This window comes from Stegodyphus dumicola, chromosome X1 (assembly GCF_044657685.1).
Source record: "Stegodyphus dumicola isolate Sdum_Otavi_A_Nest chromosome X1, ASM4465768v1".
NCBI lineage: Eukaryota > Metazoa > Arthropoda > Arachnida > Araneae > Eresidae > Stegodyphus > Stegodyphus dumicola.
In genome coordinates this window covers 229,178,030-229,201,767 of record NC_140780.1, presented here as the reverse complement: position 1 = coordinate 229,201,767, position 23,738 = coordinate 229,178,030, and the positions used below count along the sequence as shown (strand labels likewise).

Here is a 23,738-nt window from a genome sequence, read left to right as displayed (position 1 = left end):
GTAGTACAAAACATCGTCGTCGAAAATAAAGCGGTTCAAAAACTTCGCAGTTTAAAAACATCGTCGTCGAAAATATCGTGGTAAAAAATAAAGTATCTACAAATCATCGCATGACGATAACATCGCAGACATGCTTTTTCCATACATGCTTTAATAACTGTAAATGAATATTCCCATAAAGATTTGTGAGCGCAAAATGTAAAGAAGGATAATTTTTACTTTCATATTTTTTATTAACTAATAAATTTTTTCTGAAAAAGTAAGGCAACTTATAGATTATACTTTTCACGAAAAATTACCAGTAAAAACTTTATAAAAAATTATTTATTAATGGCCTTTGTTAGTTAACTATGTCGGTTTAAAATTCTATTAATTGCTATAAGTTGCATTAATTTCCTATGCTTAAGTTTCCTTCTTACTTTTTCAGAAAAAATTTATTAGTTAATAAAAAAATGTGAAAGTAAAAATTATCCTTCTTACCATTTTGCGCTCACAAATCCTTATGGGAATATCCATTTACAGTTATTAACGCATGTTTGCGAAAAGCATGTATGAAAAAAGCATGTCTGCGATGTTATCGTCAAGCGATGATTTGTAGATACTTTATTTTTTACCACGATATTTTCGACGACGATGTTTTTAAATTGCGAAGTTTTTGAACCGCTTTATTTTCGACGACGATGTTTTGTACTACGATGTTTAAGAACTGCGATGTTTTCTCTTTGCGATGTTTTCTCCCACGATGTTTTGTAGCACGACGTTTTCGCCTTGCGTTGTTTTCTCCGCGACGTTATCGTCCGCGATGTTTTTGCCGCGATGTTTTCGGCTGTAACCTTTTTTCATACATACAAGAAATCTAATTAAAGCAGGAAACTGCATTGAACCATCTCTAAGACACCACCCACGGTTCCAAATGATTTAGGTCATCTTAGAGAGGTAACATTTAATATCGTTCTTTACAGCTGCTTATAGATATACTGAAAAATTTCAAAGGATGTCGCCACAAATAAAAATAGTTCAAAAACTGAGTAATAATTTCTGAAGTAAGATTAAATTGAACACTTAAATGGCAATGATAGGTAAAATGAACTAAATCTAAAGCAACCATTCCGGCTCTATATAACTTATTCTTCTCCGAAGATGGTAGCGTTAGAGAGATGAGATTCATTATCACTATTTGTAGATATTCTATGCACAACTAAGCATTTTAAGAGATATCGTATTAGGCAGGTGATTGCCCGAAGTAGATTATCATATATTATAAACTGTCAAGCAATAACTAAAAATGTTCAAATAAAATATATCAGAAAAAATAAATAATATTTTAAAGCACTTATTAGAAATATACAAACACAAAGTTAAACATAAAGAGTTCTCTTTAAAGCGACCATTCACGATTCCATACCGTTTTAGTCTTCTGCGGATGCTATCATTTTAGAAAGGTAAAGTTTATTGGCTATGTTTATTTGTGTTCTCAGAAACAGTGTTCGTCATAGGGATATAATCACTAAGAGAATTCACTGTAATTTTGCATAATTTTCTGAAAAAAAAAGTTTTAAAATTTTCTGATTATAATTTTTAATTTGATTCTTCCCAATAACAGATGTAAAAACTAACTAGTTTTCGTTATTACTAGTTTCGGAGGAGTAAAATCGCAGAAAACTGATAGTTCAACCCGGTGAACAAGCTGGTTGCATGAGATTCAGTGTAATGTGTAACATTGATACGAACCAGTTCCTAAGAAAGTGCTCCACAAATGCATTCCTCTCCTTAGGCAGGTACCCTTAATGGGGTGCTTTGACATGATTCAATAAATTCAAATCCTCTACTGAAATATTCTGTATACTGACATATTTCGTTGTAACTAACGAATCAATATCTATACGGTTAATTTGAAAATGTTAGTGACACTTAAAGAAGACGATTAAACTGAAACAAAATGAGATTTAATGTTTACTAAAAGAATATCCAATTAGCAAAGCAAAAGAAAATGATTTTAAAATTTGATTAATAACGCAGTTACTAAGTTTTTTTAGACTATTTTTCCATGAAAACTGCCAGTACAACTTTATAAAAGAGGTTAATTAAATAATGGTCTTTAATAGTTAAGGGCTTAAATTTAGAATTTTATTAACTGCTTTATGTAGCATTAATTTCCTATTCATTTTCAGTTTTTTAATAGTTAAGTTTCCTTCTTGCATTTTTAGCTGGTAATTATTAATTAATTTAAAAATATGAATTTGCAAACGACGTTTTCGTCTAGAGCAGCGGTTCTCAACCTTTCGACTAACGCGTACATCTAAACGAAACTTGAAAAACTTAAGTACCACCACTACATTTTACAATGTGTTAATAGAAATATTAAAAAAATACATTTTGCCATTTGCGAAATTTATAGGCTATATTAAATGTACACACGTAAAAAAATATTAGATTAAAATTGGTTACCATTTTAATTATCAAAATTTAATTTTAGTTCTAAAATTTAATGTGAAATTTAAAGAAGTTTAAGAGCGATCAATTTCTTTATGTCTCTTTATTTTACTTAACGTTAACCGTAAATTAAGATCAAATTTAAATTTTGTTCTGTATTTCTTTTCAAATAAAACGTGAGAGAAAATATTTGTTCACACAAATAGCTTGTTCAAAAAAGGCAATAAAAATTTAACAGCTTTATTTGAAACGACTTTAAATTCTTTTTTTTTGGGGGGGGGTTCAGCCAAAAGTTAACAAGTGTGTTGTTTGTACAGTCTTCAGTTAGATTTCTGTAACAGGAAATTTCTATCAATTGTTCTTTTTCTTCACGAGATTTTTGAATTGAATAGTTAAAAGTACTTTGTTTCTTTGCGTACCACCGGTTGAGAGCCCCTGGTCTAGAGCTTTTTTTTCCGCGATGTTTTCGGCAAGCACCGATTTCTGAGTACTACTAGTTGAAATTATTATTTTACATTAGCATGTATCTCATTATGTCTGTTGAAATATTAATGAGAACCTGTAATAAGCTGAACTAACTTGAAAGAGGTATTAATAATGTCTGATTATTGTTAATTTAATGATTACAGTAAGCTTTAAAGCAAGATAATGCAATAATTAAGGATTCCTAAATATTACACTCTGTTCTATTGCACTAGCAGTAATGCTGGAGCGCCCGAACTGTCACTGATGCATGCTGTTAACACGAAGAACTTCATAATGCAAATGTATTAAATTTAAAATTTCTCCTGCCTAGAAAAAGGGCACGAGGAAAGTTATTCCATTAAACACTTTCTTAGGAACACATGATTATCACTGCTTATGGGGTATACATCCTACGCGGTTTATGACCTTGAGTTCACTAAGCGGGAAAAGCGAATGCAACTCTTGAGTGAGCGCATCGTTTCGAAAGCAGAAAAGTCATGGAAAGTTGAAGGCCAGAACTGAAATTCACGATTTCGTTACTAGCCTCATGCATAGGAAAACCGGAAAATGGGCAGCACATCCATGCATAATTTGTAGCTTTTTACTGGACTTTAAATTATTTTTTGTTTAGATAACTAACGGTCAATAAGAAACCTAACTGATTATCGCCTTGACCCAAAACAAGACTATACATCTACAGGATTAAATGAGTACAAAATATAATCCAGCCACAATGTGAGGCAGAGAGCTTAAAATATGATTGTGCTGGAAAACGGCCCACTTTTGGTGATGCTCTATTTACATTTAGTCTACTGATCGAAGTTTACAAAGATCCCAAAAGACAGATGAGCTAAACTTTATAAAAACCACAAATTTTTCTTCTCACCTCAACCAAAGCACACAAACTCCGAACATTTTCTCCTCAACAGAATCTAGCCGAATGCGATTAACCATGCACGTCGAGAATCGTTTCTGCAGCAGCATAAGCTTCAGTAATTAATTTCTTGCAATAAACTCGCTTGCGCGCCATTTAAATGTTTATAAAAAATTAGATGGTTTAAAAACTATCTGATTAGTGTGCGATGGACGTAAAAAAGTTTAGTGAATGTAAGAAAAAACTGTGTATGCGAAGAACGTAAAAATTATAGTTCCATGCTAAAAAGGAGATTAAATTTACATTGTTACCAGTTCATGAAAATTAAATTAAAGTTCCAATCATTTTCAGTTTCTTAACATACCCTAACCGTGCAATTATGAAACGCACGCTCTAAATTGCAGCCCTATTTTAACGATAGTCTTGTAAATATAATCTACCTGGAACGTTTATATTTCTTTCTGATCCTAAACCTGATGGCAGATTTTCATATTTATTTACATCTTCTGTAGAATGTCAGGTGAAAATTGCAATAACAATTTTTTTAAATAAAAAGCTAAAAGAAAAAATTAAACTTGTGAAAATAAATAATACTTTTGTAAAATAAAAAAGTGAAACGTATAAACTTCCACTGAAAATGCAAGAAGAAAACCTAAACATTCAAAACCTGAAAAAGAATAGGTGTTGGTGTATTTAATTATGGCAAAGCACACGAGGGCTATCTGCCTAAAGGGAGGGGTGCCTTTCGTGGAGGACTTTCTAAGGGAAACTGGCTCGTATACACGTTACACATGGGGAAAACCACGAAAACGCCCATGCAGCCAGCCCGTTCGCGGGATTCGAACCTCAGACCGAACTACCAGTGTTCAGCGTCTTTACCGCTCGGCCGCTGGTGGGCTTGAAAAAGAATAGAAAATTGATGCTATGTGTAACAGTTAATAGAATTTGAAACTTATGTAATTAGCTATTAAAAGTCATTATTCAATTATTCTCTTTTATAAAACTGGAGTAGTAGATAATAGAAATGGATTAGTACAGCGAACAATCAACAACTACTGCAAATAAATTTAAAACGTACTCCAAAACTCTAACTATGAAGAAGAGTCACCGTAAAATTTTCTAGTATTTAGTTAAGGCAATTTAACAGCATTTGAGGCTTGGAAATGAAGATTATTTTCGGTTTGATTATTAGCTGAAGAATGATTCAATATCAATAGTTTTAATAGGATTCCAACGATCCTTCAAAAATCGTTCCCACTTGATAATTTTATGATCGTATTCTTTTGATGATTCCACTCCGTCTTCTGTTGCCGGCGTTATGAGTACTTTCCATTTCGGAATTGAACAGCTCTAAGTTTGCTTTTTATCTGTTAACCACATCTGATTCTACTGTAAATGTTTCACGGTTTTGTCTACCAACATATCAGATCATAGAGCGCATTACAGAGAGCTTTCATTTAATCTTATCTAAAATTCCTGCCAATTATTTTAATACTCTAATTAGAATAAACAGTAATTTTCTTTTCTTCGAATTTTCATGAATTTAAAATAGATACTACGTCACGAAAGTCCACTATTTTTTTTTTTTCGATAATTGACTATCATGTTTATTGTTGGTTCAAAATTCTTTTAAAAGAACATCAAAAATGGCGTTCTTTTATAGTTTGCAAAGCACTAATAATTTCTTATTATGGACGCCAAACATTTTTAAAAACAGAACGTTTGAAAGTTATCTGATTCGTATGCAATGAATAAGAACGCTTAGTAAATATAAAAATACATTTATTATACGGAGAACATGATAGTTACGTCTCTATAATCGAAAAACCAAATGTATATGATAAGTTGTTTCTGAGTCTTGAACGCTAAATTAGAATTCTAAATTAAAAATTATTTTTAATGCGCTTAATATTCCAGTCCGAGAAAATATTTTTGACGTAAACTAAGAAAGTATGCAACTTAAAGCTTAACTCTTAGCAGAATTTAATAACTGTCGCCGGTTATTTATTTTATGGCTATTCTAGATTATTTTTCAGTGTAACGTTATCTAGCTTTTAAAAATAATTATTATTATTTGAAAAAATTTATTTATAATTTGAAAATAATAATACACATGAAGATAAGAAATTTCTCGCCTTCCCTACTACGTGCTCTTGTTGTATAACTGGTAACACGTTCGGCTAGCAACAAAAGATCCCTGGTTCGAATTCCAGAGACAACCGTAGCTGGATTTTCACGTTTCTTCAAAAACGTACTAGCTCTACTACGGTATACTGTGGTACTATATTATAAAATTGGGGGGGGGTATCACATCACCGTCTGCATTTGGCCAAATAGTCCTCGTTCTTTTCTAGCCTTTAAGGTTGCCTTTTCAAATCAAATAGCCTCCTGCCCCAATGCGTGTTCTCGTGGTGTAATGGTAACACATCTGGCAGGCAGTCAGAAGATCCGGAGTTCGAATCCTGACGAGACATGGCTGATTTGTTCCTGTTCCCGGCTCTGATAAATAACTAATCTTTCTATAAATCAAACTCAACTAGCCAAACCACATTAGCATTTTAAATGAAGGTTACTTTTGCTGTATATATTTACTTACATAAAGGAATTTATAATCAAGGAAGATTAAAGGCAGTTTTCAAAATAAAATTCCGAACAATGTGTTTGGTTACATTGCCCAAAACACTGATAAAATATAACGCTGTTTACATACTGCTTTTCAAATTAATTTGAGCAATATGTATCTCAAATGAAATTTTTATCTCAGAAATCTAAGAAAATATGCTAATTTAATTATGCATTTAATCCTTTGGCCAGTATTAAGCCATAACAGGCGCTTTTTATTGTAAAAATGGTAAATATAAAATGTCATGGTAAAAACTTATAACACTTATTAAGATTTTGGCTCAAACATCTATGACAAACTCTATTTTTCAGTCTAAATGTTATTCCTGCATAAGCATATAAATAAAATATTGTTAGAAATAGCAACGGATTTTTTAATAAGCAGAATTATGAATAGCATTTTTATGAACATCGATAGAAAAATCTGTATTTGAATAGCTTTGTTTGAATTACGAATTTAATCATCTTTTGACACTATACTGCATAAAAGAATCTATTGTTGAATTATTGCAGTATTTCTATTATTTTGTCGAAAAGTTTTTGTGTAGTTATATGAACATGCTGCTTAAATACTCATCTAACAACTTGGTAATATACAGCTAACAAGAAAAACACTGAGCGATAAATATATGCAGTGCAATAAATTAAATCAAGTCTACTTTCAGATGGATTTAAAGTTTTAAATCCACATGTGGATATGTGATTACCATGTCTCATTTTACATACCAATAGCTCTTCTATAAAGACAAAATATGCACTGCTTATATCACATATATGTTTAAATACGGCGCATGCAATGTAGCTGGGAATTTTAAGATAGATGGAAGAGTAATTTTCAGAATGTCATCAAAAAGATTAAAATACCCAACCCTGGATGATACTATTTCAAGAGCAATTTAGTGACAAAATTAAGGTGTCACAAGAAATTATAATTATCTATGAGTACTAGTCTGTTAAAAAAATGTAACGGTTATATTAATCAAAGCTGTGCTTAGATATTTTTTCACCTGAAACAAGGATGTAAATACTAATTCAGAAGTCAAACAACAAAAATCAACGTTATATTTACAAAATTTTCACAGGACTAGTTTCGATGGTTTTACCGAACCACCATCCTCAGATGCAAAATCGCAAATGAATAGATAAGATAATAATGATTAGATAAGATGAGAAAACGTGGACAAGAATAAGCAAGTGGCGCCATCTGTTCGTGAAACCAGAACTAAAACATACACTGGTGTGCAAAAATTAAGGACGAGACGGTTTTTTCAATATAACTTTCTACAAAAGCTTTTCAAATCAACACATTTAATACCGTAAGTTCCCCAATACGTAAGGACATGAGTAATGTAAGCAACACTTACTAAAAGAGAAATCAGAGGGATAAAAAGAAGCTTTATTGAAAAAGTAGCATGGAGCGCAATGCGACTGAAGGCCGAAACATCCCTGTGATGGGTGTCCAGCAAGAAACATCCGGTCTTTAATAGGGAATATGATCTCCCCTGACTGCTAGGCAGGTTTCACAGCGTCTGCCCATGCTGAGAATGAGGGTGTCAATGAGTTGTTGAGGCATTGCTGCCCATTCGTCTTGCAGCGCCAATCGAAGCTCCGGAATCGTTACTGGTGGTAAGGTACGAGCTGCCAAGCGTCTGCCTAGAAAATCCCATACATGCTCGATGGGATTGAGATCCGGAGATCGTGCCGGCCAATCCATACCTTCAATATCCTCACTCTCTAAGAGCTGTTCAGCAGCTACTGTGCGATGACATGGTGCATTGTCGTCCATGAAAAGGAACTGCGGACCCATAGCGCCTCTAAAAAGACGCACATATGGAAGAAGAATCTAGTTACAATAACGGGTCCCGTTGACTGGTCTGTACGACTACCAAGCATGATGCCTCCCCAAACGAAAACACCGCCACCTCCATACCTGTCCCTTTCAATGATGTTCGAGGGATGATTGCGGCTTCCCCGCTCTCTCCAGATGAGTATGCGATGAAAATCGCTACCCAGACTGAATCTGCTCTCATCTGTAAAGAAAAGTCGTCCCCATTCATCGTCTCTTCAATTCCGGTGTTCCCGGCACCACAGAGAACGCCTTCTCCGATGGGCAGGCGTTAGAGGTACACACCGTACAGCGTGTCGTGCAAACAGACCACCACCGTGCAGTCTTCTGGCCACGGTAAAACGCGATATCGGTCGTCCAGTCGCCTGTGTCGTGTGTCTAGCGATTTCTCCCGCTGTCTGCCGCCTGTTTCTTCTGGCCTGTAAGGCAATATACCGGTCATCTGCGGGTGTGGTTCCTCGTGGACGACCACTACTAAACCCCCGGATAGCTGTTCCTGTAGTTTGAAATTGTCTCCAAAGTCGTGAAACGATGCTGTGAGCAATTCCGAACTCTGCAGCCACACTTGTCACACTGCGGCCTTCCTCCAACTTCCCAATGATTCGACCTCGGGTAAAAGCATCCAGATGTCGTCTAACAGATTGATTATTCGCCATTTCTCGCTGAGGCAGCAACTCGGTGTGATTTTAACTGCTATACGGAGTGCAATCTCTTTGCCAGAAATACTCATCTTATACCAACAACATGCTTTATACTACTCAGACACTCCAAAATTACGTCTACCTGCATATCTGCGCATGTGCTACCGTACATCACCTTACTTAATCTCCTGATTGGTCTTTCTGTCCGCTCTGCCTCTTCGTTCAGCTCATATGCTAATTTTTCGACTTCGTTCTTAATTTTTGCACACCAGTGTAATTTCTTTAAAGGCCGAAGGCAAATTTGGATTGGAATTAGGATCGTTAACTAGAACAGAAAGATTTTTATGAATGTGAAATGCCTCTAGAAAATCCAGTTCTCCAATGGAAGATGTTTTTTGAATAATTTTGGCAGCAGAAAAATTGAAAGTGTGATTTTCGGACCAACAATGTTGAGCAACTGAAGACTTCTGTGTTTCCTTTTTTCTAACATATGCCTCATGTTCCTTGACGCGAAATTTTAAGGCTCTCTTAGTTTGGCCAATGTAAATTAAACCACACTGGCAAGGAATCCTATAAATACCCCAGGAATTCATATCCGGAATGGGTTCCTTGAGTATGGAACTCGGAACTTTATTGATGGGAGAATAAACAACCCGAAAGTTAAATTTCTGCAAAATATGTGCAACTTTATAGCTAATTGATGGAAAGAAGGGAATGACAACGGAATTTTTATAATCTCCTAAAACAAGAGTGTGCCTTTTAGTGTGTTGAGATGAGAATTTTTTAACTGCTTGATTAATAATGTTGGGTGAAAAGCCCCTGTCAATAGCTATTGCTTTTAAATAACTTAGTTCTTCATCAAGGGCTAGTTTGGAGAAGCAAATTTGAAGAGCACGGAAAACATAGGAATAAAATGAAGCTAACTTTTGTTTAGTCGGATGACATGATTTAAAGTGTGGTGGAAGGAAAACCGATGAAGGTGTACGGTAAACCATAGTACTGAAGTTGGATGAGTTACGTGTGACCAGAATGTCGAGAAACGGAAAAGAATTGCAAGTCTCAAGTTCGAAAGTGAACTGAATAGCAGGATCAATAGAATTCATTGTTGAAAGAACTTTATTTAAATCATCTTTATTACCTTCAAACAAGGTAAAAGTATCGTCTACGTAGCGGAACCATGCCGGGAAGTTTAAAGTTTCAAACAATTTTGATTCATAATAATGCATGTAGATATCAGCCAGGATGGGACTGAGGGGGCTTCCCATGGCTAATCCCTCAGTTTGCTTGTAATATTTATTTTGGAAAACAAAATGTGTTTGTTTCAAACAGAGTTGAGTGAGAGAAATTAGCTCATCAATTTCGATGCAAGAGAAATGAAATTCGCGAAGTCTGGTTTCTAGACATCTTAATGCACCCTCCACTGGGACATTGGTAAATAATGATTTTACATCAAAAGAAACCATGAGTAAATTACTAGGAGAAATGTTTTTAACTTTTTTTACAAACTCTATTGAATTTTTCATGGTGTAAATGTTATTGTCTAATAGAGTGGAAAATCTAGAAACTAAATATTTAGCCTATGGATACGAGGCAGTACCTAAATTTGATACAATAGGACGGAAAGGAATACCGCTTTTATGAATTTTGGGAAGAGCATATAATCTGGCACAATTCGCAACACATGGGATAAGCGAATGTTTTAAGTTGCTTGAAATGATTTGCGAAGATTTGATCGCAGTTTTTATTTTTGACAAGTCCGAAGGTGAAGGATCTTTAGGGATCGGATTATATGGTCCTTCGTTTAAGAGTTTAGTGACACCATCGATGTAAGTGTTCTTATCCATGACGACTATCTGGCCACCTTTGTCGGCCTTTGAAATGATAATATCCTGGTTAAAATGAATTTCGCGCATTGTAGCTCTTTCTCTCGCAGTTAGATTTGGTTCAAAGGTTTATTATCGAATTTCACATTATGAGCGATAAGATGCCTAATCATTTCTTTCTGTGGATCTGAAACTTTACTGAACTTGAAAGCTTTTTCGATAGGAGCCAAAATCTTTGGAATCGAGGGTTTACAGGTTTGTGAGAAGTTAAAATTATATTTTAGAATTCTCTCTTGTTCTTCTGAAAGACTAACATTAGAAATATTAACTATTGGCTTGATGTTTACAATGGGAAGATTTTTTGAACTACTTGAACTGGAACACTGTAAAAGAAGTTTTTCGAATTTAACTGCAAGGGTTTTTTTTATGACGGTTAACTCTTCTCCGTTCTAGACCAAGACTTTTGTTCAAGGGCAGTGAATTTTGGATATGATTTAGCGAGTTCCAGATGAAGCTTATAGAGTTCATGTTCAATTTTGGACAATTGTTGACGTGTATCCCTTATGACCGACCGAAGTAAAGCAAGCTTACAATTTAACAGAATTCTTGAAACGCGACTCGAAGGTTTTTGATTGGATTTGATTTGGATAAAATTGGGGATCAATTTTTTTATATTTACATTTAAGTAAACAGTCAAAATGATTCAGGAATTTTTGCCGTTTCAGGCGTAATTTAGTGAAACGATTAACGGATAAGGGCATGATAAACAAACCAGAAAATCAAACTAAATTAACTAACACACAAAACAGCAGAAAAATCCCTCACTGAAATGAATAGAAAACAAAAAGAAGCTACAATGCGCGAAGAGAAAGTGCTACAATGCGCGAAATTCATTCTAACCCGGATATTATCATTTCAAAGGCCGACAAAGGTGGCCAGATAGGCGTCATGGATAAGAACACTTACATCGATGGTGTCACTAAACTCTTAAACGAAGGACCATATAATCCGATCCCTAAAGATCCTTCACCTTCGGACTTGTCAAAAATAAAAACTGCGATCAAATCTTCGCAAATCATTTCAAGCAACTTAAAACATTCGCTTATCCCATGTGTTGCGAATTGTGCCAGATTATATGCTCTTCCCAAAATTCATAAAAGCGGTATTCCTTTCCGTCCTATTGTATCAAATTTAGGTACTGCCTCGTATCCATAGGCTAAATATTTAGTTTCTAGATTTTCCACTCTATTAGACAATAACATTTACACCATGAAAAATTCAATAGAGTTTGTAAAAAAAGTTAAAAACATTTCTCCTAGTAATTTACTCATGGTTTCTTTTGATGTAAAATCATTATTTACCAATGTCCCAGTGGAGGGTGCATTAAGATGTCTAGAAACCAGACTTCGCAAATTTCATTTCTCTTGCATCGAAATTGATGAGCTAATTTCTCTCACTCAACTCTGTTTGAAACAAACACATTTTGTTTTCCAAAATAAATATTACAAGCAAACTGAGGGATTATCCATGGGAAGCCCCCTCAGTCCCATCCTGGCTGATATCTACATGCATTATTATGAATCAAAATTGTCTGAAACTTTAAACTTCCCGGCATGGTTCCGCTACGTAGACGATACTTTTACCTTGTTTGAAGGTAATAAAGATGATTTAAATAAAGTTCTTTCAACAATGAATTCTATTGATCCTGCTATTCAGTTCACTTTCGAACTTGAGACTTGCAATTCTTTTCCGTTTCTCGACATTCTGGTCACACGTAACTCATCCAACTTCAGTACTATGGTTTACCGTACACCTTCATCGGTTTTCCTTCCACCACACTTTAAATCATGTCATCCGACTAAACAAAAGTTAGCTTCATTTTATTTCTATCTTTTCCGTGCTCTTCAAGTTTCCTTCTCCAAACTAGCCCTTGATGAAGAACTAAATTATTTAAAAGCAATAGCTATTGACAGGGGATTTTCACCCAACATTATTAATCAAGCAGTTAAAAAATTCTCATCTCAACACACTAAAAGGCACACTCTTGTTTTAGGAGGTTATAAAAATTCCATTGTCATTCCCTTCTTTCCAACAATTAGCTATAAAGTTGCACATATTTTGCAGAAATTTAACTTTCGGGTTGTTTATTCTCCCATCAATAAAGTTCCGAGTTCCATACTCAAGGAACCCATTCCGGATATGAATTCCTGGGGTATTTATAGGATTCCTTGCCAGTGTGGTTTAATTTACATTGGCCAAACTAAGAGAGCCTTAAAATTTCGCGTCAAGGAACATGAGGCATATGTTAGAAAAAAGGAAACCCAGAAGTCTTCAGTTGCTCAACATTGTTGGTCCGAAAATCACACTTTCAATTTTTCTGCTGCCAAAGTTATTCAAAAAACATCTTCCATTGGAGAACTGGATTTTCTAGAGGCATTTCACATTCATAAAAATCTTTCTGTTCTAGTTAACGATCCTAATTCCAATCCAAATTTGCCTTCGGCCTTTAAATAAATTACGTTTTAGTTCTGGTTTCACCAACAGATGGCGCCACTTGCTTATTCTTGTCCACGCGTTCTTATCTTATCTAATCATTATTTCCTATCTTGTTCATTTGTGGTTTTGCAGCTGAGGATGGTGGTTCGGTAAAACCATCGAAACTAGTCCTGTGAAAATTTTGAAAATCTAACGCTGATTTTTGTTGTTTGACTTCTGAATTAGTATTTATTCGGCGTGTTATTGTGTCTTAAGGAGGTAAATGTGCACCCCTATATAAAATCAGTATCTGTGCATTATTGGAGAAGTCAAACAACAAGAGTCAGCGTAATATATTGCAGGATTAACCATCATTCTCAGCTGCCTGAGAGTAAATTTAGTTTTACCTATACTGTGTCTGTGCACTTTTATATTTAGTAAAGATAATTATATTAAATCATAATACCATAACTGTTATAATATTTATATTACAGCTTTATATATTCAGAAAAGTAACACATGTATTGATTTATAATTTCCTTATTAAAACGTTAAAAAATTCTTATCCGATAAATAGCAAATAACACTGAAAGAGTAATTTAATTCATTGGTCTCTGACTCAAATTGTATGAGGGTCACATGTACGACCACAACGCAGTTGACGGGCCGCATTCACAACCTGAAGGCAGATGGCGGGCCATGTATTTTTTTAAACAAAATTTCGAATAATTAAATAATTTTACCTTAATTTGAAATTTTATTTACTAAATACTAATCGAAAGGTACATAATCAGCAATAATAATAACGCGAAGGAAAAATTCAAATTTATCATGCCTTTCTTCTATCTGTAACAGAATTTCTTTTGTTTATATATCGTAATTCAGATGTTCTGGCAGTTAAATATTAGATTTTCGGACTGACGTTTGTTTCAAGCCCTAAATAAATTAATATAAATTTAAAATAAGCAAATACAGTAGAACCTCGAGATACAAACACCTCTATATACGAGAAATTCGAGATGCGAGGAAAGTATAAGCGAAACATTGGTCTCTAAATTCGAGCATTGGCTCGAGTAACGAGCAGTGAGCCAGGCGTTGATATGCGTGGCGCCATTTCCCGATCCGGCTCGACTCGGGGATTCCCCACCTCAGATCACTCAGTGTTCTTTGATCTACGTGTTTATGCGCTTGTGAATTAACTGTTTTTTTTTTTTTTTTCATTTAACGTTAAAACAATTATTGCATAATGCCTCCCAAGAAGATTATTGCCTCAGATAGTGCTGCAAAGAAAAAGAAGGAAACCATGGCCATTGAAATTAAGAAAGAAATCATAGATAAACATAAGCGTGGTGTAAGAGTAACAGAAAGGACTTACAGCTGTTCGAAATCGACGATCTGTACTATTCTAAAGGAGAAGGAAGAAATTAAGAAACTTGATGTAGACAAAGGAGTTACCGTTACTTCCAAGCACCGTCCAAAAGTCCTAGAAGATGTTGAGAAGCTGTTGTTGGTGTGGATTAACGAGAAGCAGTTAAAAGGCAATTCGGCGTCGGAAGCTATCATTTGCGCTAAGGCCTAAGAATCTTTACTTGGACCTGCTCCGGAAAACACCAAGTTCGTCAACTGAAGATGAGATGATATTTAAAGCAAGCCGTGGATGGTTCGAAAAATTTAAAAAGAGAACCGGTGTTCACAGTCTTGTGCTACATGGAGAGTCTGCGTGCTCTAATGCTGCTGCTGCTAATAAATTTCAGCCAGAGTTCCTACGATATATTACTAGCAAGGGCTTTCTTCCCAGCAAATATTTAGTTGCGTTTAAAGTGGCAACAGTTTGATAAGTGATTCGCCGTTTGTAGTGAATCGACGCAAAATCGCAAAACGAAAACAATAGTATTTCAGGGACAAAGCCCCTTTGGACTAATAAAACAAAATAATAAATAAATAAATAAGTAATATAAACTAATCAGTAGACAACACGAATACCAATGAATTTTGGTTTACCGATGCCAATATTAATTTTCCTTAGCTTTCATTGTTCACAAGAGATCTACTGATTTCAGTTAGAAAATTCATATAAACTCATATAAAAACAAATGGAACGTATAGTGTATCCATTTCGATTGCTTTGGGATCAATAAAATTTTATTGATGCCGGTAAAGAATCCAGTATAAATGAGTACAAATCAATAAAATGTTATACTGACATTGATTGTTAGCTGGATGATTATCCATTGATATGAATATGAAAAAATTATGGAGATCAACTGAAACCAGTAAAAGTCAGTAGGAAACAGCAGAATTCTGTGGGTACCTGTTAGAAGGTTTTACTGGTTTCTACGCGGCATTTTGATACTAGTAAGAAAACAAGTAGAGATAAATGGAAACTAGTAAAAGTCACTATAAACCCATAGAAAGCTTAACTAGTTTCTATGGGGCATTTTCAGTAGAGCACTGAACGTAACAAAAACGAAATGCATAAAAAAAGGTTTAAGTGGAAGGTTGTAGCTTTAATGCTTAAGTATATTCAGATATCTTTTATTGCACACAAATAAAAGACTCTTTTCAGTGTTTGTAGAATATCGTACGTTATTTTAACTTTGTATTTTTTCCCTTTTTTACAGGTGTGGTGTGCAATTTTTGCCTCGGTCTTGATAATCTCATGTCTATTGTCTGTTATGCAGAAACTTCAATCGTGTTACAGGATGACGCCCATTCTAACTTGGAGAAACACCCTGTGGAACGTTTTCGCCACTCTCTGTCAAGAAGGTTGAGTCGCAAATTTATTTTAATATTTTCAAGGTCGTTAATAGTTTCAATGGTCATCAACCTTTCACATAAGCTCATAAACTTAAAATAAGGACAATACAAAGGAAAATATATTTCTATCGTATACAAATCTGATAATATTTTTAACTCACAAGTTTATGAGGAGCAGATTGCAACAACACCATGTGAACGCTTCTACGAATAAACCCAGAGAAATGTTCCGTAGTTTAAAAGATCGATATTTCTGTAATAATATACTACAATGTATCTCCAAAGAATTTTGCGCTCAAAGGCATTTATAAAACATTTATTGACCCAGGGGCATTTTCTGAGTTTTTGAAAGGGGAATGCTTTTAATACTAAGTATTTAAAATATTATGTTATTGAAAGGAAGTTAGCATTATATGTTTTCGAAACCTGGTTGTACAATTTCTTTATTCATATTTCTCAGTACTGCTCAGCATGTAAAATAATAAAATGTACTGCATAAAAATTTCAAATTCACCAATTTTAAGGTCTGAATGTGAATCTTTTCAGTTAAGATAAACAATTTACATCGAAGAGTTATAATTCGCATCTAATCATCTGAGCCATTTTGACCATTTTAACCATCAAAATTACTTTTCCTTATAGGATGACATTTTGACATAAAGCATTTTCTTCCTCAGTTGAGGAAATCTTTTAGTTCTGATTTTCTCAGAGAAATTGCGGCAATCACTCCAGAATCTATTACCAACATCAGTTTTAATAGCTAACTACTAGATAAGATATTGCATTAACAACAGAATTTTCTATTAATATTGTGATTTATATTATTAATATTGTGTGTTATATCTATTAATATTGTGAGGAGCGAAGCAACAGAGCTCTTATTACTTGGAGCGTTCTGGCTAAAATTACGATTTCACTGAAAGGTTGAGAAGACCTAGACACGGTTTTCACGAGCTATCTAAATTCTAATTAAGCAGTTGAAACAAATAGAATAATCTTAAATCTTCTTACCTTGTCTCTTCGCTCGTACATTCATGTTGACGCTGGGAAGGCCGTTTTCTTAAATCTAAAAGTTACTGAAAGTTTACACACACCATTTATTAATCATTTTAACACACACTCAGACTCAATACATCAGACACTTGACAGAAAAACAACATAGCAGTAAATCAAAAAGAAGTTAGAGTCATCAAAGTTTCTGGGTATGCGCAGATGCCCGAAGTTTAAATTGGAAGCACTCCATTCTATACTGTGGGGGTTGCAACATTTCCTTCCACCTTGCAATCTGGTGAAGGAATGCAATCAAAGTCTCAATAAGATAGAAATTCTGCCTCTGAGTTGGTTTTACTATACGTCCAAATCTAGATTTTACCATGGAACGTTCTGGACTGTCTTCAACTTCAAGAGGTACTTCAACTTAAAAAGTCTTTGGTAGTTAAGTAGTTCTAAATAGTTCGCCATTCATAGTTTTTATGAGAGCAACATGAGTATTTTGATATTGTTCGGGATAAAGTATTCTGCCCATTGGCCAGTCTATTCGTTTGCTGTTGTCACTTCCAATGAGAACAACTTCACCTACTCTAAGAATGGTTGGGTGTTTGCACTCGGAGTAAGATTTCAATTGACCCAGGTATTCTATCCGAAATCTTTTCATCAGGTCTTGATTAAGTTTCTGACGATAACGAAAACGTTTTATTAAATGCCTCGAATCGAAGACATCTAATTCAGGTACAGATCCAGTACGCATTTCCCGTAAAAATAAAGATGGGGTTAAAGGTTGTAAGTCTTCAACATCCTCTGACAGATAAGTCAAGGGACGGTTATTGATTATGTATTCTGCTTCACATAAAATGCTAGCCAGTTCTTCATAATTTATTCGATATCGTCCCAGATTTCTTCTTAAGATTTTTTAGTCATTCCAATTAGTCGCTTCCACCATCCGCTCCACCAAACGGCGGTAGGAGGGATGAAAAATCCACTGAATCCGCTTAACTGAAGCCAATTCCTGTACCTTTTGTCATTCTATTTGATGGAAAATATTATCAGTTCCTACAATATTTGCACCGTTATCACAATAAACATACAAGGATCTTCCTCTTCTCGATACGAGCCCACCAGCGGCCGAGCGGTAAAGACGCTGAACACTGGTAGTTCGGTCTGAGGTTCGAATCCCGCGAACGGGCTGGCTGCATGGGCGTTTTCGTGGTTTTCCCCATGTATAAGGTGTATACGAGCTAGTTTCCCATAAAAAGTACTCCATGAAGGCATCCCTCCCTTAAGGCAGATAGCCCTCGAGTGCTTTGCCATAATTAAATACACCAACACTTCTCGATATGAATCTTCGAAATGCTAAACAAAAGGTTTCGGTGCTCAGTGATTGTACTAACTCTATGTGCACTGCTCGAATCACAGCGCTTGTGAAGAGAACGAACCAAGCTTTATCTCCGTTTCTTAAGTATAACGGCCCTCCTAAATCAATTCCTGTTATTTGAAATGCAGCTGCATTTACACGATTTTCTGGCAAAGGGGCAGGCATAACCTCAGCGTTGGAAACTTCAAATCTTCTACAGTTCTTGCAATATCTAAAAACTTCCCGACCAGTTTTTGTAGATCTTAATATCAAGAAGTTTTCTCTCATTTGAGCCATTAACGTCTGTACTCCAGCATGGTTCAATCTTCAGTGATGTTCCAAGACAAGCAAAGGAACAACTGGATGTCTGCTAGGCAATATTATTGGCCGTTTGAAACTGTTAGTGTTATCTCGTTGTATGAGACGTGTAGTAACACGGATTAAACCATCTTCATCAAGTTGAGGATATAGATATTTCAAAACGGGATTAGTTATTGAGCCAAAAGCTTCTTGCTGTATGCGTTTTAGTAGTATCAGTTCAGCTTGTTCTATTTCTTTGACAGTCAATTCTTGATAGAACCGTTCTAACTTAGTCTTCTTGGCATTTGTTATGACACGTTTCATCCCAGAACCTATTGTGGTACCAGCGTATCTCGTTTTAAGTATTGATCATGGCCGTCTTCCTTCTCTTTTGATAGTTCAGCTACGATTTGAGATTTTGGCCCTTCCTCTGCTGGACATTTTAACCATTCTGGTGCTTTTAACCACCTTGCTTCAATAAGGTATCTAACAGAACATTCTCTAGAAGGAATATCTGCTGGATTCAGATTTCCCGGAACATGATGCCAGTCATCAGGATGAGAGAATTCTCTTATTTCCTGTGTGCTATTGGCGACAAAAGTTTCCAATGCTCATCTCGTTTGATCCAACTTAAGGCATTGCTAGAATCCGTCCAGTAATGTGTTTCAAGATCTGGTCTTTTTAAATCTGTCTTCACGTTAGCAGCTAAACGAGCAGCAATTAAACATGCTAGGAGTTCCAGTATGGGAATTGTGATTGTCTTTAGTGGAGTTATCCTATTTTTAGCTCTAACGAATTCGCAAGACACGGGCTCTTCGGTTTCTATTCGGATAAACATACAAGTTGCATAAGCATTCTTGCTGACATCAGCAAACATGTGTAAACTACACTGCTTTCCCGGAGAAATTCTGTTCGTCATCCACCTAGGAATAAAGAAGTTTTTCGGACGTGTTATTTGATTTTGCCAGTTTAAAAATTTCTTCGTCATAGCTTCCGATAATTCTGCGCCCCATGCTGTTTTCTGTTTCCAACATTCTTGTATTAGCAATTTTGGCAACAGTGTAAATGGGCATACAATTCTCAAAGGATCATATATTTGTTGCGCTACGGCTAAAATCTTCCTTTTTGTAACGGGAGGATCTGCAATTGATGGTAAATGGAATTGCAAAATAATGTATCAGATATCAGATCCCACTTCAATCCTAAAACCGATTCTAAATTTTTTCTTTGTTTGGATCCTCGAGTCTATTAGCATTATCATTTGGAAACTTGACAGTAATTGTTTCTTGTAACTAGTTTGTTGTAACTTGAGTAATTGTTGTTTTAAAACATTTTAATAGCCTCGAAATTTCAAAACAAAATTGATAAAAGTAGAGAGTAAAATATTTCTTCTTACCTTGTATCCAGCGCAATTTCAAGCGAGATCATGATTAATTAACTTGTAATCCAAAAAAAGGTTGTAGTGAAACACATACTTTATTAATAGATGAAAATAGATTAAGATTTGTTAGTATTCCAAATACATATTGAAAAAGGGAGTTATAGAATAGAGAATGTCATATTACTGTTCTTTCCTGAAGGGTGAGAAAAGTAAGTGTAAAGAAAAAGCGAGTTACACAAATAACTCCTTGGCAGGGATGTCCAGATTACACTGTTTATCGCGCTATTGGCGACAGTCCATCACTATTTGCATACCATCCCCCCTACTTGATGGTATGCATCACCATTTGCACCATCACCATTTGCAGCGATTATCGGAGTTTCTCGAACACAGGCTTGCCTAGTAATTGGGTGAGTAGATCTGCAAACATGTCGGAGCTTTTGCTGTAGTCTAGGCTCAGGATCGCGTTTTGTTGAAGTTCACGCAAGCCGTGGTATTTCGGGTCTATATGTTTTGTTCTGGAGCCATTTTTCTCCGTTGATAGTTTGATGCATGGCTTGTTATCTTCATAGAGAGTAATTGGTAGATTTTGTTTTAGTCCTAGATCTTTAAGCAAATTTAACAGCCATTGCGCTTCTGCTGTATTAGCTACTGCAATATATTCTGCTTCAGTTGAAGATAGTGCAATGCAATTTTGCCTTTTGCTGCTCCATGAAATGCAGTTATTTCCTAGTTTGAATATGCATCCACTAATGGATTTTTCATGTTTTTCTGTCATTTGCCCAATCTGCATCTGAATATGCAGTGAGTATAAGTTCTTGAATTTTGTTAAAGACCAACTTAGTCTTTAGTTGTATATGTAATTTTCGAAAGTATCGAAAGACTTTCTCGACAACATTCCAATCTACTATTTTCCGAGGTTTTTCGTTTCTTCTACTCAGTAGATTAATGGCGTATGCTATATCTGGTCTGTTGATTGTTGCAATATATAATAATATTCCTACTGCTTGTCTGTATTCTGTATTATCCTCTAAAAAATCATCTTCAGTTTCTAGTTTGCAGTACTTTATTTCCATTGGCGTATATGTTGGTTTTTCGTTTTGAAGTCCAAATTTTTGAGCTATTTCTTCGATTTTATTCTTTTGGTTTATGGCAAAGGTTCCATCTTTAATTCTTTCGATGTTTATGCCGAGGTAGTAGGTGACTTCTCCTAGATTTTTGATTTCTAATTTAGCGTTTCAGTTGTTGGATTGTTTTCATTACATTTTCTTCTCTTTCACTTCCTATAAGCATATCATCTACATATAATATTATATACGGGAATTTTTCATTCATGGATTTGAAAAACAAACATGGGTTTGCTTTACTTTGTTTAAATGACATGTTTAGAAGTATGTTTCCAAATTTCAGATTCCAAGCTCTAGCGGCTTGTTTTGAACCATATATAGATTTCTTTAGGTTGCAAACTTTATGTTCATTTCCAGTTTTGAAGCTTCATTTCCAGCTTTATACGAAACTGCACATAGGAAAGCTCGTAGCATTGTTTATTTTATTACAGGAGCAAAGGTTTCATCATAGTCGGATTCAAACTTCTGTTTAAATCCTTTTTCGACTAATCTGGCTTTGTATCTTTCAAATTTTCCTTCTGCATTGAGCTTGGTTTTGAAAGACCATTTACATCCTATTGGTTTTCTTCCTTTTGGTAAATCAACTGATTCCCAGGTGTTTTCTTCTAGTGAATTAATTTCTTCTCGAACAGCTGTAAGCCATTTTCTTTTCTCATTTGTTTTCAAAGTTTGAATTTCCTTCCAGGTTTTGAGTTCGGAGGAGACTGGATATTTTGCACGGAATCCGTAGCGATCAGGAGCTTTACCCTTTGTGACTCTCTTCGATCTTCCGAGTTCCAAAGGTTCTTCGGATTCTGATATTTCTTCCTTTTCAAGTTCTTCTATTTTTTTTCTCCCTGTTCCGAGCTTTCTTCCTTAGGAGTTTCTTCATCCTGGTTTAAAGAGACGCTTACAGGCTCGTCAGTTTCAGTGTCTTCAATAAATCGTACAGATCGACTTATTATGATTTTGTCTCCAGGGACTAAAATTTTGTACCCTTTACTTCTGCTGTCGTAGCCGACGAGTATTTCTTCTATAGCAGTATCATCAAGTTTACTCCTTTTATATTTATGGATGTAAACAAAAGTCTTTCACCCGAAAGTCCTCAGATGAAAGAGGTTGGGTTTCTTGTTATTCCATAATTCGTATGGCATTTTTGCATTTGGTTTTGTAGGCATACGATTCTGTAAATAATTTGCAGTCAGCACTGCTTCTGCCCCGTATCTGTGAGATTGACCTGAGTCAGCTAAAAGATATCTTGTCATCTCCATCAAAGACCTACTTTTTGCGTTCACTGACTCCATTTTGTGCTGGACAATACGGTACGGTAAGCTGGTGATTTATACCATATTTTATAATATATTTTTCAAGTTTCTTACTTGTGTACTCACCACCGTCATTACTTCTTAGCATTTTTGCCTTTCTCCCAAATTTATTGTTTGTAAGATCAATAAATTATTTTAGTTTAGAAATTACTTCATGTTTCTTTTTAATTAGGTAAATCATTGTGAACCTGATGTAATCATCAATAAAAGTTACGAAGTACAAGTATCCACTGACAGACGGTGTTTGTACTGGGCCTAAAACATCAGTGTGAACGAGTTCTAGCGGTTTATATACTCTGTATTTCGATTCTTTGGGATACGGGAAATCAGTTAGTTTACATTTTGTACACTGAATGCATTTGGTATCATGTTTACAATTATCTAGCTTAGTTCCTTCAGCGAGTTCTTTGTTTACAAATTGTTTGATCGCGTCATTGTTTCTGTGACCGAGGCGTCTATGCCAAAGATGAACACAGTTCTCATTTTTGCACTGAAATGCTACATGAGCCTGATGGTTCATTATTCCTGTCGATTGGCTTAATTTGGTAAAGATTGTTAATTGCATGACATTCTAGAATAATCTGATCTCATTTCATGATCATACCTTTATTTCCTTCAAACAGAACCGAAAGTCTTTTTTCCCGTTTTTTTCTTAATTGAGATTAAATTCGCTTCTAATTCAGGAGCGTATAAAACTTCCGATAAGAGAACTTCAGTTATTTTTTGTTTAGCATTTAATGTCTTAAAACGGACAGTTCCTATCGCCGTTGATTTAATACATTGCCCATTCGTAGTTATAATACCTGACGGATTTAGGGCTTGGAAGTCCGTGAAATATTTCTTATTATTTACTATGTGGTTACTTGCTCCGCTATCGAAAATAAAACTCTCCAGTGATTGATCTATGGTGCTGTCAGCAGACAGAACGACGGCATCCCATCTGAATTCGATTTCCGGTGTTTTAATTTTTGTTTCTTGTTGATTCGTCGCGAGGTTACGAGCATTCTTTGCTTGGCGTGTTTTAGAATCCACGCGTGTTTTCTTCGAGTTTTGGCGCGGTTCATTTTTTTGTTTCGATTTTAGATGATGACACTCTGATTTAAAATGGTTACTTTTATGACAATATGAGGAAAACTTTTCTCTCTTGTTTTGAAATGAGGCTTTAAATGCCTTTGAATCTGATTAATTATTTTCACCTCTTCTGTTAAATTCGTCAATTAATTTCTCTTTTAAGAATTCTGGATTCAGTTCCGATTCTGATCTGGCTTCAAGAGCCGTAATGAGCATATCCTAAGAACTAGGCATTGAACAAAGCAAAAGTGCCGAAACGTGTTCGTCTT

General features: G+C 35.2%; 1 protein-coding gene across 4 annotated transcripts in view; it reads left to right on the top strand.

Annotated features, from left to right (window-relative positions):
- Positions 1-23,738, top strand: part of LOC118183438 (glutamate receptor-like) — a 111,556-nt gene that overhangs the window by 72,559 nt on the left and 15,259 nt on the right. For all 4 annotated transcript variants that reach the window (XM_085806990.1, XM_085806989.1, XM_085806991.1 and 1 more), the window contains one exon: positions 15,801-15,945. In XM_085806990.1, the coding sequence (XP_085663116.1) occupies positions 15,801-15,945 (145 nt within the window). The remainder of the gene's footprint in view (positions 1-15,800; positions 15,946-23,738) is intronic.